Genomic DNA, 11455 nt, shown 5'->3' with positions numbered 1-11455 from the left:
GGATATTTTGTGACAAAGATTTTTCTTAACTTTTTTTTAGCAGGGGGAGAGTAACTGGCCCACCTCACCCCAGCAGTGTCTGTTCTAGTGGCTGTCTGCTGGTATTCCTTGGCATCTTTTTAGATTGTGAGCCCTTTTGGGACAGGGAGCCATTCAGTTATTTGATTTTTCTCTGTAAACCGCTTTGTGAACTTTTAGTTGAAAAGCGGTATATAAATACTGTTAATGTTAACTTTATTTTTATAACTTTTTGGAAAAAAAACTACAAAAAAATCCATGCACAAAAAAGAATTAGTAATAATAATAATAATAATAATAATAATAATAATAATAATAATAATAATAATAATTTTGTCAGAATTACTGCATTCAGTTAGTCTGATATACAAAATATACAAATAATAATACAGCTATATGTTAAATAGATAATGGTTGCACTGTATATACAAATCAAGAAATGGTTTCCAAATATTTTCAAATATATCCGTCCGGATTTGGCATCTATAAGCCATTCATTCATATGTAGTAAGTATCAAGAAGTTTCATGATAGATAAACTAGTTCCTATTTATTTACATGGAGCTTGCACAGACCACATTTTCTTAACTTTGTTTTTGCTCACAGTTCCTTTCTGAGCTTCATTTACTTATGTTGCCCACCTCATAGCCGCTATTAGTTGGGAAAAAGGGTATTTACCATCTGCACTATTTATTGTAATCAGTACTTTATTTTTAAGTAACAAAAAAAAATCTTAAAGACATAAAATGTATAGTAGCAGCATATGGTCTGCTAATGAAAAATATTCTGGTAATTGGCACTTTATACAGTGTTATCGTTGTGGCAGATACAGATTTGCAAGTTTTAAAATATCTGGCTGCAGCATTGATAGTGGCAAGTAAAGATCACTTTTCTTCACAATATCAAGGCTGTTACAAACTTCTGACAGTAGGTGAACCATCCAACTAAAGTTAGATTCAACAAGGTAAGAAGTGAGAAAAGCGGTAGAATACATTGCTTTCTTCCAGAACATTGGAAACGTTTAAATCATACCTTGTGTTGAGAAAAAAGAGTAATGAAATGCACACAGAGATCCACGTGGAGCAACAGTGGCATAGCTAGAGGTTACTTTTGCCTCCATTAGGTTCCCACCACCCAGGATGGCTCTGAAGGGGAGGGGCCATGTGCACAACATGGTGAGGCTCCCTGCAAAACTTAGTGCTTTGCACCTCCTCTAGCTACACCACTGGTTAGTAGCTAACACCTTACATCACCTGAATGATTTAGAGCAGCCAGGTTTTGCCACCTTAAAGCGCCTGCTGCATTATCATTGCTTTCTCATGCCTATAAAATTTCATTTATTACAAACTGCCTTTTTCACTGAGATATGTATTGTAAACTATATTCATTGTACTGTAACTATTGATGCTTCTGAAATTAGCATGGAAAATGTGATGTGATGATTATGACAACTCATCATATGCCTGGCGGTTATGTTTGTTCTGTGGCACCCACAGAAACTTATTGTGGCCCCTTATGTTCCTTTTTTTTCCTATGAGGTCCCCTAAAAGTATGGTGTCACCCTATGCAGGGATGTATGGGGGGCCATATGGTCCACACTGAGAACCACTAGTCTAAACCATACAATCACCTTGACCTTGTTAATTGGCAAAGAAGTGGTTACAATTCATGTAATTTTTCTAACCATTCAGCTGCATGATCACAAGCAGTTTTCATGGCATTCCAACTCAAAACACCTCAAAACACTGTGACTATTTGGGGATATATTTTTTGACTGGTGTTCATTTCATTTAAACAGAATCTCAGTTTACCTTGCTCGTTAGTTTGAACACAATTAGGGCCCTATCCTAAGCAGGGCCAGCATCAGCTCCAGCACTGAGCTCTAGTCTTGGCGCTGGGTGTTGCAAATGTGCCGCAAGGCATGTCTGCGACACCCTGTGAGGAGTCAGTGCCTACCCAGCGCTGGCCAGATGCTGCCCGGATCTAGATTAAGTGCTCTGGGCGGTGGTGAGGTCTCCAGGGGTGAGGGAGGCATTCCAGGGAGGAGGCAGGGTGGGGCAAGGCGAGGAACAGGGACAGAAGGGGGTGAAACCAGTGGAGCTCTTCTCTGCCTGATCATGAACTCTGTATCAGGCCAGAAGGCCCAACGTGGAGTCTCACTGCCTATTTGTCAGCAAGTCTGTGCTGGCAAATAGGCAGTGCAGACTTGAGAAGCCCCATTGCAGGGTTTGGGGCTTCCCTAGCGGCCTTGTCGATGCTGCTGGAAACAGCGGTAGCTGTTTTAGTACTGCTGCACCTGGTACCTAGTACTGTAGAGCCACCACCTTTAGAACTGGGCTGTTAATCAGCAAAGAGACAATGCTGCTATTGCTCATAATTGCACTACATGTGATAGATACAGAGCTAAGAAGCTAAAGTATTATATTTTATATAGACTGTAGTTGGGAACATCTTGATATGAACTCATGCAGCTGGACATTAGCCTTTGAAATTTAATGAAGAGGAACAAAAGCACACGCCATCAGGAGGTAGCTGTATTAGCAGGGAACATCTCAGTCAGCACCATACAAAAACATAGTTGCTGATGGCTAGTAGCCAATGGGCTGTTGGCACAAGCAACCATGAAAGCCAATCAGCAAATATGTGCTGTATATTCCTGACTGAGCTAACTACTGCTTCCACCAAGGGTTCCAGATACAGGCAAGAGCAGACTTTCATTTCAGCTTTCAGTGTAGCAGTTGGAGTTTTGCTCTAGTAAGCCTACCTACAATCTAGGTACAGCTTCACCAGAACTAGGGGCATTTAGATTTTACTGCCTTTAACACTGTATCCCATTTGCTGTTCTTATGCTCCAGCTGCTTTTTTCTAAATGTATGCTGGAATAAATCACTTGTGTCTTCATCCTCAGCCTCAGATATAATTTCCATTTTTTGTAGGACTAGTTTAAGAAGGTTGTGCTGTTTCTCCATAAGTGTTGCTATATCTTTAAGCCTAAAACACATAAGAATACATGACAAAGTTTGTAACCACACTATAATTTGCCCAATTAAATATGAAAAAACACCTTTTAAGATTATGCGGCCACCAAATCCTAGTCCCCTTCCCAGGGCCACATGGACCTTCATCAGCAAATTTGTATGGGGAACAAACGTTCCCTTACCCAGAGGAGTCCTAGACACACACCCCCAAACAGGAAGAATCAGTACTCATTTTGGCATTGCTGCACTGGCTGGGGGAGAGAGGAGGGAATGGATTGGACTGTTAATCTTGGGGCCTGAACTGTTGCTTTTTCTTGATTTTGAAACGCATAAGTTTTGAGAAACTTTGCAGTGGCCTGATGATAAACATTGCCTTGATCCTAGTCAGGTACTCGTGTACTTGACTTGATCCTTCAAGCTAACAGTGTACAGTTGAGATGTGTGATATATGTACTGCAGGAGCCATATTGTAAAGTAATTTGCTTCCTTCAGCTGTCTAACACATCTGCCCAAGCCTACACATCTGTAGTGCCAGTGCTGAGTTCCAGTGCCGGGGCTCAGGGGCTGGGTGTTGCAAATGTGCCATAAGGCATGCCTGCAACACCCTGTGCTCAGTGCCGATGCCAGCCCAGTGCCACTTGGCACTGAGCCCAGTGCCAGCTGGATGCATCCTGGAGCTAGGTAAGAACTCTAGGCAGCAGTGATGGCTTTGGGGGTGGGGGGAAGAAGCACAGCAAAAGGGGGTTCTACTGGATCCTGAACTCCATGTTGGATCTTCCAGCAAAATAGCGAGCGCAAACTTCAGAAGCCCCATTGCGGGGCTTTCATCCCCATCCCCCAAGGAGACCTCCCCATCCCCCAAGGAGACCTCCAGCACTGCTGTGGTGCTGCAGGATGCAGCGGTGGCCACTTTGGCACCGCTGCACCCAGCGGCCACACCACATTTACAATTGGGCACATAAAAATGTATTATGAAAGTTCTTCAAAATATTTTATGGAATATATTGCATTCTGTCCTATTATCTGATTGCATGCTGTGTGTCTCATATGACTACCTTCAGTTGCAAATATTCAGAAAAACTCTATTACAGTGCCATTAACTAAAAACTTCACAATCTTTAGTACCATAAAAGCAAACAATCAATACCTGTACTTCTGTTTCAATACTTCTAGTTCTAAAGATCTGTCAGCACTCTGATTGTCGGCTGCTTTATAATCAGAACCAAAACAATACTGGAACACAGTCTGAAAACAAACAAAACAAAACGAGAATGAGAAGCGTAACATTGGCTCAGAGAGGTAGGCTAACTTTTCCCATCCAATTCAATAGGATGAATAGAAGTTTGTCCACCTTTCTGGACTTCATTTAAGAAAGTCAGTGCTACTAGTCATTTCTTGCAGGTGGATAGAGGTGCAGCTGGCTGATACGACAGGACTCAGAATATAATTTGGAAATAATTCTATATCCATCTTACCATAAATCCACAATATCTTGGCCTATTGGGATAGACTGTAATTGAATCCTGGTCGACGCGAGTGAGGAACCAATATGGTAGTTTTTTCTCCAAGTTTGTATGGAGATTGACCTAAACATAATAAACATTTCTCTTAATACAAACTGCTAATCATGCAAAACTAAAAGAACTGTCATTATATAAAACAGTGCTGTAACAAAAGGGGCTCTGCACACACACTCCCCGAAATAGGGTTATATATGTAGCAAAGGAAGTAGTTGGCACTGTAAGCTGAGAAACTATGAATCACCAACTGGGGACAGGGAGTGAATCAAGGCTGTTCTACTCCATGCCACAACTTTCCCACCCATTAACACATCTGCTCACTTTAGGCTGCAATACTATACACACTTACCTGGGGGTAAATCTCACTGTACTAAGGGGGCTTACTCCTGAGTAAATAGCAGTGCAATCCCATGTGTTGCTGCTATTCATGCTATACAGCAGAACTTCAAGGTTAGTCTCTTTCTTCTGCCTCACTGGTGTCTGACATTGCCCTACTAGCAAATCAGGAGCCCTAGAAAATTTACTTTTCCCAGCATTCCCAATGCCTGGCTTATGGCCATAGCAGTGCCAGGCAGAGAAAGAGAAAATGGAAGACTTTCCTTCCTTCTGCTGCTAGAGCCAGAGCAGCTGCAGCCTTAAGGAAAGAAGGCATATAGGAGGATCAATTAAAAGAGTGTGGGTGGGCAGGGGAGTTCCACAGGTGGGTGAGTGAGAAGGGGTTGAATGCACATGGGAGATTGGACACAATTTACCTAGTATTGGCTTGAAACAAGTAAAACTGTTTTCCAATTTGGTGGAAAATATCCCAGCTGGTATCAAGTCGATTTAAGATAGATTCTGGGAGGGGTGATGGTCTTTGCTTGCCTATAAATACTTACACTCTGACAAATCTACAGTCTGTGTCACTAACCTGCATTGCTAATCTTTTTAGTGAAGCAAATTTCTGCACTTCTGCGATGTCTCCAACAGCCAAACCAATCTATAAAACGCAAAGCATAATCAATAGGTCTATTTTTATTTTCATGCTTTTCCCACATTTCAGTACAGGTCCTCATGAATCTTGTTTCTGACAAAAGTGTAATTATTTCTAAATATGTAATAAACTGGATCTTTATAAACTCAAAACCCACCACTGTCTCACATCATTACATGTTTTTTATGACTACTGAAGCAAAGCATTTATTCACGCATATTTTTTGTGCATTAGTATAGCTATACCAGCTCATTATGGTCATATCCCACAAGCTTATTATTCTAGTAATGTCTATTGAACTTGTTGCCATCCAAAAGCCCAAGATCTCCTAGCACCTGAGCCACTGTACCAAATGCACTACCCCCTCATGCACTGCTATATCCCAGCAAATGCTACTCCCTTGGTCAGTGGCACATCAGCTGCTGCCCTCACTTCTCCTCCATTCACTCCTCCATTCACTCCATTCACACAAAGAAAGGTGGAGGTGAAAGGAGCAATCCTCTTCTCCACATTTCCCTCTATTCTCCACCTTCTTTTTCAAACTAGGGAGCAGGCAGAGAAGCAGTGGAAAGAGAGGTGCACAGCAGGTTTCCCCCATCAATCCTGCCACCTGAATGTCCAGTTTGCCTCATGGATGGGTTGGCCCTGCTATAGCAATTAATATAACCTAGAATCATCTTTTAGTGAGAGAACAGAATAGATGAATCTATCGGAGCCTGAAACAAACAAACGAGGTACAAAATTTCCGGTGCATTTTATCAAGCATAAGAGTGAAACTGTAGGATATGAATGAGTTTTCTCGTATATAGCCACTGACCATTTGAAATGCAAGTGTGGAGAGCCCGTGTAATATTGTGGTGATGAGGCTGAGCTGAGAACCAGGACTTTCCAGTTCAAATCTCACCTCTGCCATAAACTCACTAGATGAAAAGCCACAATACGGAGCTTCCCAGCTGCAGTATGGAGATAACAATACAGAAATTCCTCCCATAACCTAAAAGGTGAACACTGTGTGAAAGCACTGTAGAAAACTGTCATGATGAGGCACTGACTGGCCCTGCGCTATCCAGAAAGCACTATTCTTTGGCCACAATAGCTGTCAATCACATCAGGACAAAGACAACTGTAACAAAGCAGCATTATAATCAGTATTATTGTACCTGCTCATCTTTCAGGGTTGCTATCAAGGCAATACATGTGAAGTAGCTTCCACACTTGGAAAGTATTGCATGAATGTTAAAAATTATAAACTGAAGATAAATGGGCCTGCTGAGATAGCGATTCTGTTGCCTTCGAAGGGAAATAAGGAAATGAGGAGCCATTTCTAAGTTTAGGGAACATATATCAGGCCTGATCTGCCTCTTCATCCAAGCATGAAGAAACTCTTCTTCTATTCTACTCATTGGTCTGGTTTGGATTTAAACCAGCAGTATCCCAACTTGTGACTGCAGTGCACCCAGAATGTGGTCCCTGTCCGGACCACAGTTTTAAACCAGCAGCACCCAAACTCGCAACTGCTGTGCACCTGGAATGTGGTCCTCATCCAGACCACAGCTTTTTGTTTCACCCCCATGCGGCTCATCGTCTGGGCACCAGGACGCTCTGGGCAGTCGGGTCTGTTGCCCGGCACCCCAGAAGGCTGTGCCACAGGACGTCTGAGCAGATGCGACTGCCCAGAGTGTCCTGGTGCCCAGGTCTATCCAGATAATGAACCGTGCGTGGCGGGAACAGAAAGTTCTGCTCACTGGGTGGACGGATTCATCTGAACCCCAGATCCAGCCCCAGATCCGGGGTTCAAGTGGCCCTGTTTTAAACCAAAGAAAATAAAACCTATGCAAGCACCAGGTGGGAACATTTCACTAGCTTCTATATTGAATGCATTTAATTAATTCTTACCAGCAAGTTCATAAGAAGAATTGGAATAAGCAAAGTGAAGATAATGAGAATTATATAACTCAGTAATGGATAAGGCAAGGTGCGGTCTAGCAATGGTTCAAGGAAGGCTTCACGGTAATTGATATCTCCTAACATCATGGCAAACGTCTGCATTACAGAAAGGTATGGAAGGCTGTACGTTTGCTAAAAAAGAATATGGTGGAAAGAAATAGACATGAAACACATTCATCACAGCTTCATGTAGCAACATTGTATGTTTATCTGTAGACACACACATAGGAAGCTCTGCTTTCCTTCAGATCCATAGAAACAAGATGCATTCTCTAATTCCCAATTGATCTTTTTTTCTTTTTCTCTTAAATGGAAACTTCTCTTCTATAGCTATTCTCTTGACAGACTTAAAAAACACTCCCACTGACTGCTATAGAGTAATGTCCACAAGTTTGCAAGATATGTGCAAGAAAGTCAAGAAACCACAATGAAAGTTAACAAAAAAAATCCCAGGATTTATGAATGAGAAATTCAAAGCACACACAAAAAGTGTATTACATCATATCAAGTTGTAACAATATTTTACATTAAAAATATTATATTCTGTTAATAATAAACAAATGATACAACAGTGACATTTCTAACCTGTGTACCAAGAAGAACATGGAAGCTGAGTCCAAAGGCTAACATCAAGAAGAAGAACACAACAATGATTCGGATCAAAGTCCTCAAAATTTCCCAAAACATCACAACATAGATTCCATAAGTTTCAAATCTAGGAAAATATATGAAGAAACATGAGTTATATACATTAAAGGTTTTCTATAGAAGTACTCCTATTTTGTCACTATAATCAAGAATATTTATACAACATACTGCTTCACCAAAAAAATTCACAAAGCAGTTTACAAAGCAAAAGAAATAAGTAAATGAATGGGTTACTGTATTTCTTTCTCATTTCCATTTGCCCCAATCCAGAAAAAAAGATCTACCCTACAATGTGGGGTTCCTACATTGGGAAACCCACTAAACCTTTCTTGAAACCATGTGACTAGCTTTCCATTCTTTTGTACTTGGCAATTAACCAAAATTAGAAAGTGTTTTGCTTGTATTTTTTTAGTTCTCTCCTTCAGATCAGTTTGTAGTCAACATGGCACATCCTCAAGATACCACTGGTAAGTGGACACATAGGCAGCAATATTCCAACATAATTCACTGTTCTGTAAATCCGGGGCATATCAATCCAGAGTAGATCACCAACATGCCTATTTTTGTAAATACCATGGATTTAATAATTCTATTCTGTTAAATATGGATCTAATACAAATGTAAAACATTTTATGCATGCACTCTTGCAAGACAGTGTACCTTTGTAGATACAGCAAGAAGTTCATCCAAGACAGGAATATAGCAATTGCACCACATTCCCATTGTAAATTAGGTGTAATTTTTCCAATTAAAGATGATACAAAAACGATGCTTGTTGTATAAATAGTCCAGTCAAGAAGATTGGAATAATCCAATAAATATCTAAGTTTCTAGGATATAAAACAAATAAATATGCAACTGTTACCCTGCACATGTCCAATCTCGTCTGATCTTGGAAGCTAAGCAGGGTCAGGCCTGGTTAGTACTTGGATGGGAGACCGCCTGGGAATACCGGGTGCCGTAGGCTTATATCATAGTCTTTCGAGACTGAAGGTTGCCAACCACCACCATATTATAAAAAAAATTAAACTAAGGGTGCAATCCTAACTTGCATTGGAACAGGTAGACTGACTGGCCTGCGATGAATTCGGCACAAGGTAGGTGTGGGTTTCGATGCAACTCAGAGTAAGGGGATTTTACTCCTCTTACCCTGTGTCATGTGCCAGCCAGCTTTATGGGCTACTCAGATCTGTGCCCGTGATTTCCATGTAACACTGGTTGGGACAGGGGTTAGGATCCAGCCTGTGCTGCCATGGCAGATCCCACACCCTTCCTGGGTCCGATCTGGCTTCCAGGCTACCCTCGCCCCACCCAAAAATGCCCCCTCCCCACCACCAATATATCCTCCTGCCATCCTCTCCAGCTCCCTTTGCTGGGCTGCCCTAGCCTGCTCCCGAATAACTGTGAACATGCTTTACAGCATGTTTGGAACACTAGGGAGCTGGTGCAATGGGGTTGCGCTAGCTCAGAGGCACTTAGGATTGCACTGCCCACGTCACACTGTATTCTGTCTGTGTCACACTGAAGGAGTTATCTTTCAAAAGACTGTACTAGTGGCATATAAAAATAACTTCAAGAAATGCTGAAGCAGAGTCACAACATGTGTTAATACCTGTTGGAAGAGTTGTAGTATTTCTTTGCAGATTCCAAATAAACTCATGAAAAGAACTAAAGACATACACACTTTTACGAAGTATGAATTCTGAAAGAGGAAAAAAACAAACAATACTGTACACTGATAATTGTAACAGAAGATTCTATTCTATATTATATTGAAACGAGGTGTTGTCAACTATCTGATATAAAGTGAGGAACATTAGCTCTCCAAATTCCAGTTTGCCAATATAAAAAAATTATGCAAATTATTTTCAAGTGCCAAGAACTGGAAATGTAATGGGACTGAAAACTGCTAAAATTTGAGACATGACAGTTCAAGACAGCTCTTTCCATAATAAAATGATACCTTATTTTCAAATGGTCCTATTAGCCGAGTTGTATTGAAAGATGTTTGTGGCTCTAACTGGGTGATCAGAAGGGTTAGAGGAATCAAGCCAAGACAATACACCGCTAGATTCAGAAGATGTGCTCGGAAGCCATAGGCCATCCTACAAAACAAAATTTCATTTATGACTTCCATAATAGTATAAAGGCACTGCATTTTATGTTTCCTTTGAGGAGAAGCATATTAGGAGTATTTTCAGAGTGCAAACAGCTTTTTAAAATAAATTCATGAGTTTTGAACTGAGTCAGTTTTTCCAATTGTTTATTCAGACAGGCCTCCATATCTGTGGATCTGGTATCTGCGGTTTTAATGATCTATGGATCCAGGGGGCCCCTTCGAGTCCCCCCCAGACACCCATTAACATACTTTAAAGACTTATTGGGAAGTGTTTCTTGCTTTAAACAGGTCACTATAAGCATTCAAGCTCATAGCCTGATGAGAGCAGGCTGCTGGCAGTTAATTTCTGCTTCCTTTTTTGTGTTAGGTCTTTCTTTTTAGCATTAGACTGCCAGCATCCTGCTCCCATTGTGCTATAAGCCTGAATGCTTAATGGATGCAGGGGGGGGCATTATTAATATAGGCATTTCCTGTATCTGTGGGAAGATCCCTAGAATGGATCCCCACGAATACGGGGGCACACCTGTATATCTGGCTTCAAAAAGGGCATACACACATAGAGAATAGTAGAATCACCTTCCATCACACCAAATACAATTATCAGATAATTTTGCTCATTTGATTTAACACAATGCTAGTAAAAAGGTGAATCAAATCTATTATTTTTGGCAATACAGGTTGGGCATGCCTTATCCAAAGTACACGGAACCAAAAGTGTTCTGGTTTTTTCTGTAATTTGGAATTCTGGCATATACCTAATGAGATAACATTGGGGCGGGGCTCAAGTCTAAACACAATTTATATTTCATGTACACCTTACACGCTTAGCCTGAAGGTAATTTTACACAATATTTTAAATAACTTTGTGCATTTTGTGCAACCCATCATATGAAGTCACCTGTGGAATTTTCACTTGTGGCTTCATGTCATCACTCAAAAAAGTTATGGATTTCAGAATTCCAAATAAGAGATGCCCAAACTGTGGTGCTTGCTGTGATGAAAAATGCATATTGAAAAAAACCCTTTTCATTCTAGAACAGCAGTTCTCAAACTTGTTACCGCCATGACTCACTTTGGTGGCTATAGCGGTCAAGTCACGCCCCAGAATGCCTTGCAGCTTCCAGGTAGCACCAGCCCTTCAAACCACCCAAAATCAGAAAAGTAAGAACTGCTGTCCTAGAAAACGGATCCTGGTGATCAAACTGTTGAGCCATGTGACAAAATTTCAGGAATTATGGTTCACAGAGAAAAAA

General features: G+C 41.0%; 1 protein-coding gene and 1 pseudogene across 1 annotated transcript in view; one reads left to right on the top strand and one right to left on the bottom strand.

Annotated features, from left to right (window-relative positions):
* Positions 1-2809: 2809 nt before the first annotated feature.
* TRPA1 (transient receptor potential cation channel subfamily A member 1) overlaps positions 2810-11455 on the bottom strand; it is a 50240-nt gene continuing 41594 nt past the window's right edge. Inside the window, exons 20-28 of the mRNA XM_066624405.1 lie at positions 10047-10188; positions 9696-9785; positions 8744-8913; positions 8021-8150; positions 7385-7567; positions 5426-5494; positions 4471-4581; positions 4143-4240; positions 2810-3008 (exon numbers count right to left, since the gene is read on the bottom strand). Coding sequence (XP_066480502.1) covers positions 2810-3008; positions 4143-4240; positions 4471-4581; positions 5426-5494; positions 7385-7567; positions 8021-8150; positions 8744-8913; positions 9696-9785; positions 10047-10188 — 1192 coding nt within the window. The remainder of the gene's footprint in view (positions 3009-4142; positions 4241-4470; positions 4582-5425; positions 5495-7384; positions 7568-8020; positions 8151-8743; positions 8914-9695; positions 9786-10046; positions 10189-11455) is intronic.
* On the top strand, positions 8932-9050 carry LOC136650249 (5S ribosomal RNA; annotated as a pseudogene).

This window comes from Tiliqua scincoides, chromosome 4 (assembly GCF_035046505.1).
Source record: "Tiliqua scincoides isolate rTilSci1 chromosome 4, rTilSci1.hap2, whole genome shotgun sequence".
NCBI lineage: Eukaryota > Metazoa > Chordata > Lepidosauria > Squamata > Scincidae > Tiliqua > Tiliqua scincoides.
This window is presented reverse-complemented; position numbering and strand designations above follow the sequence as displayed.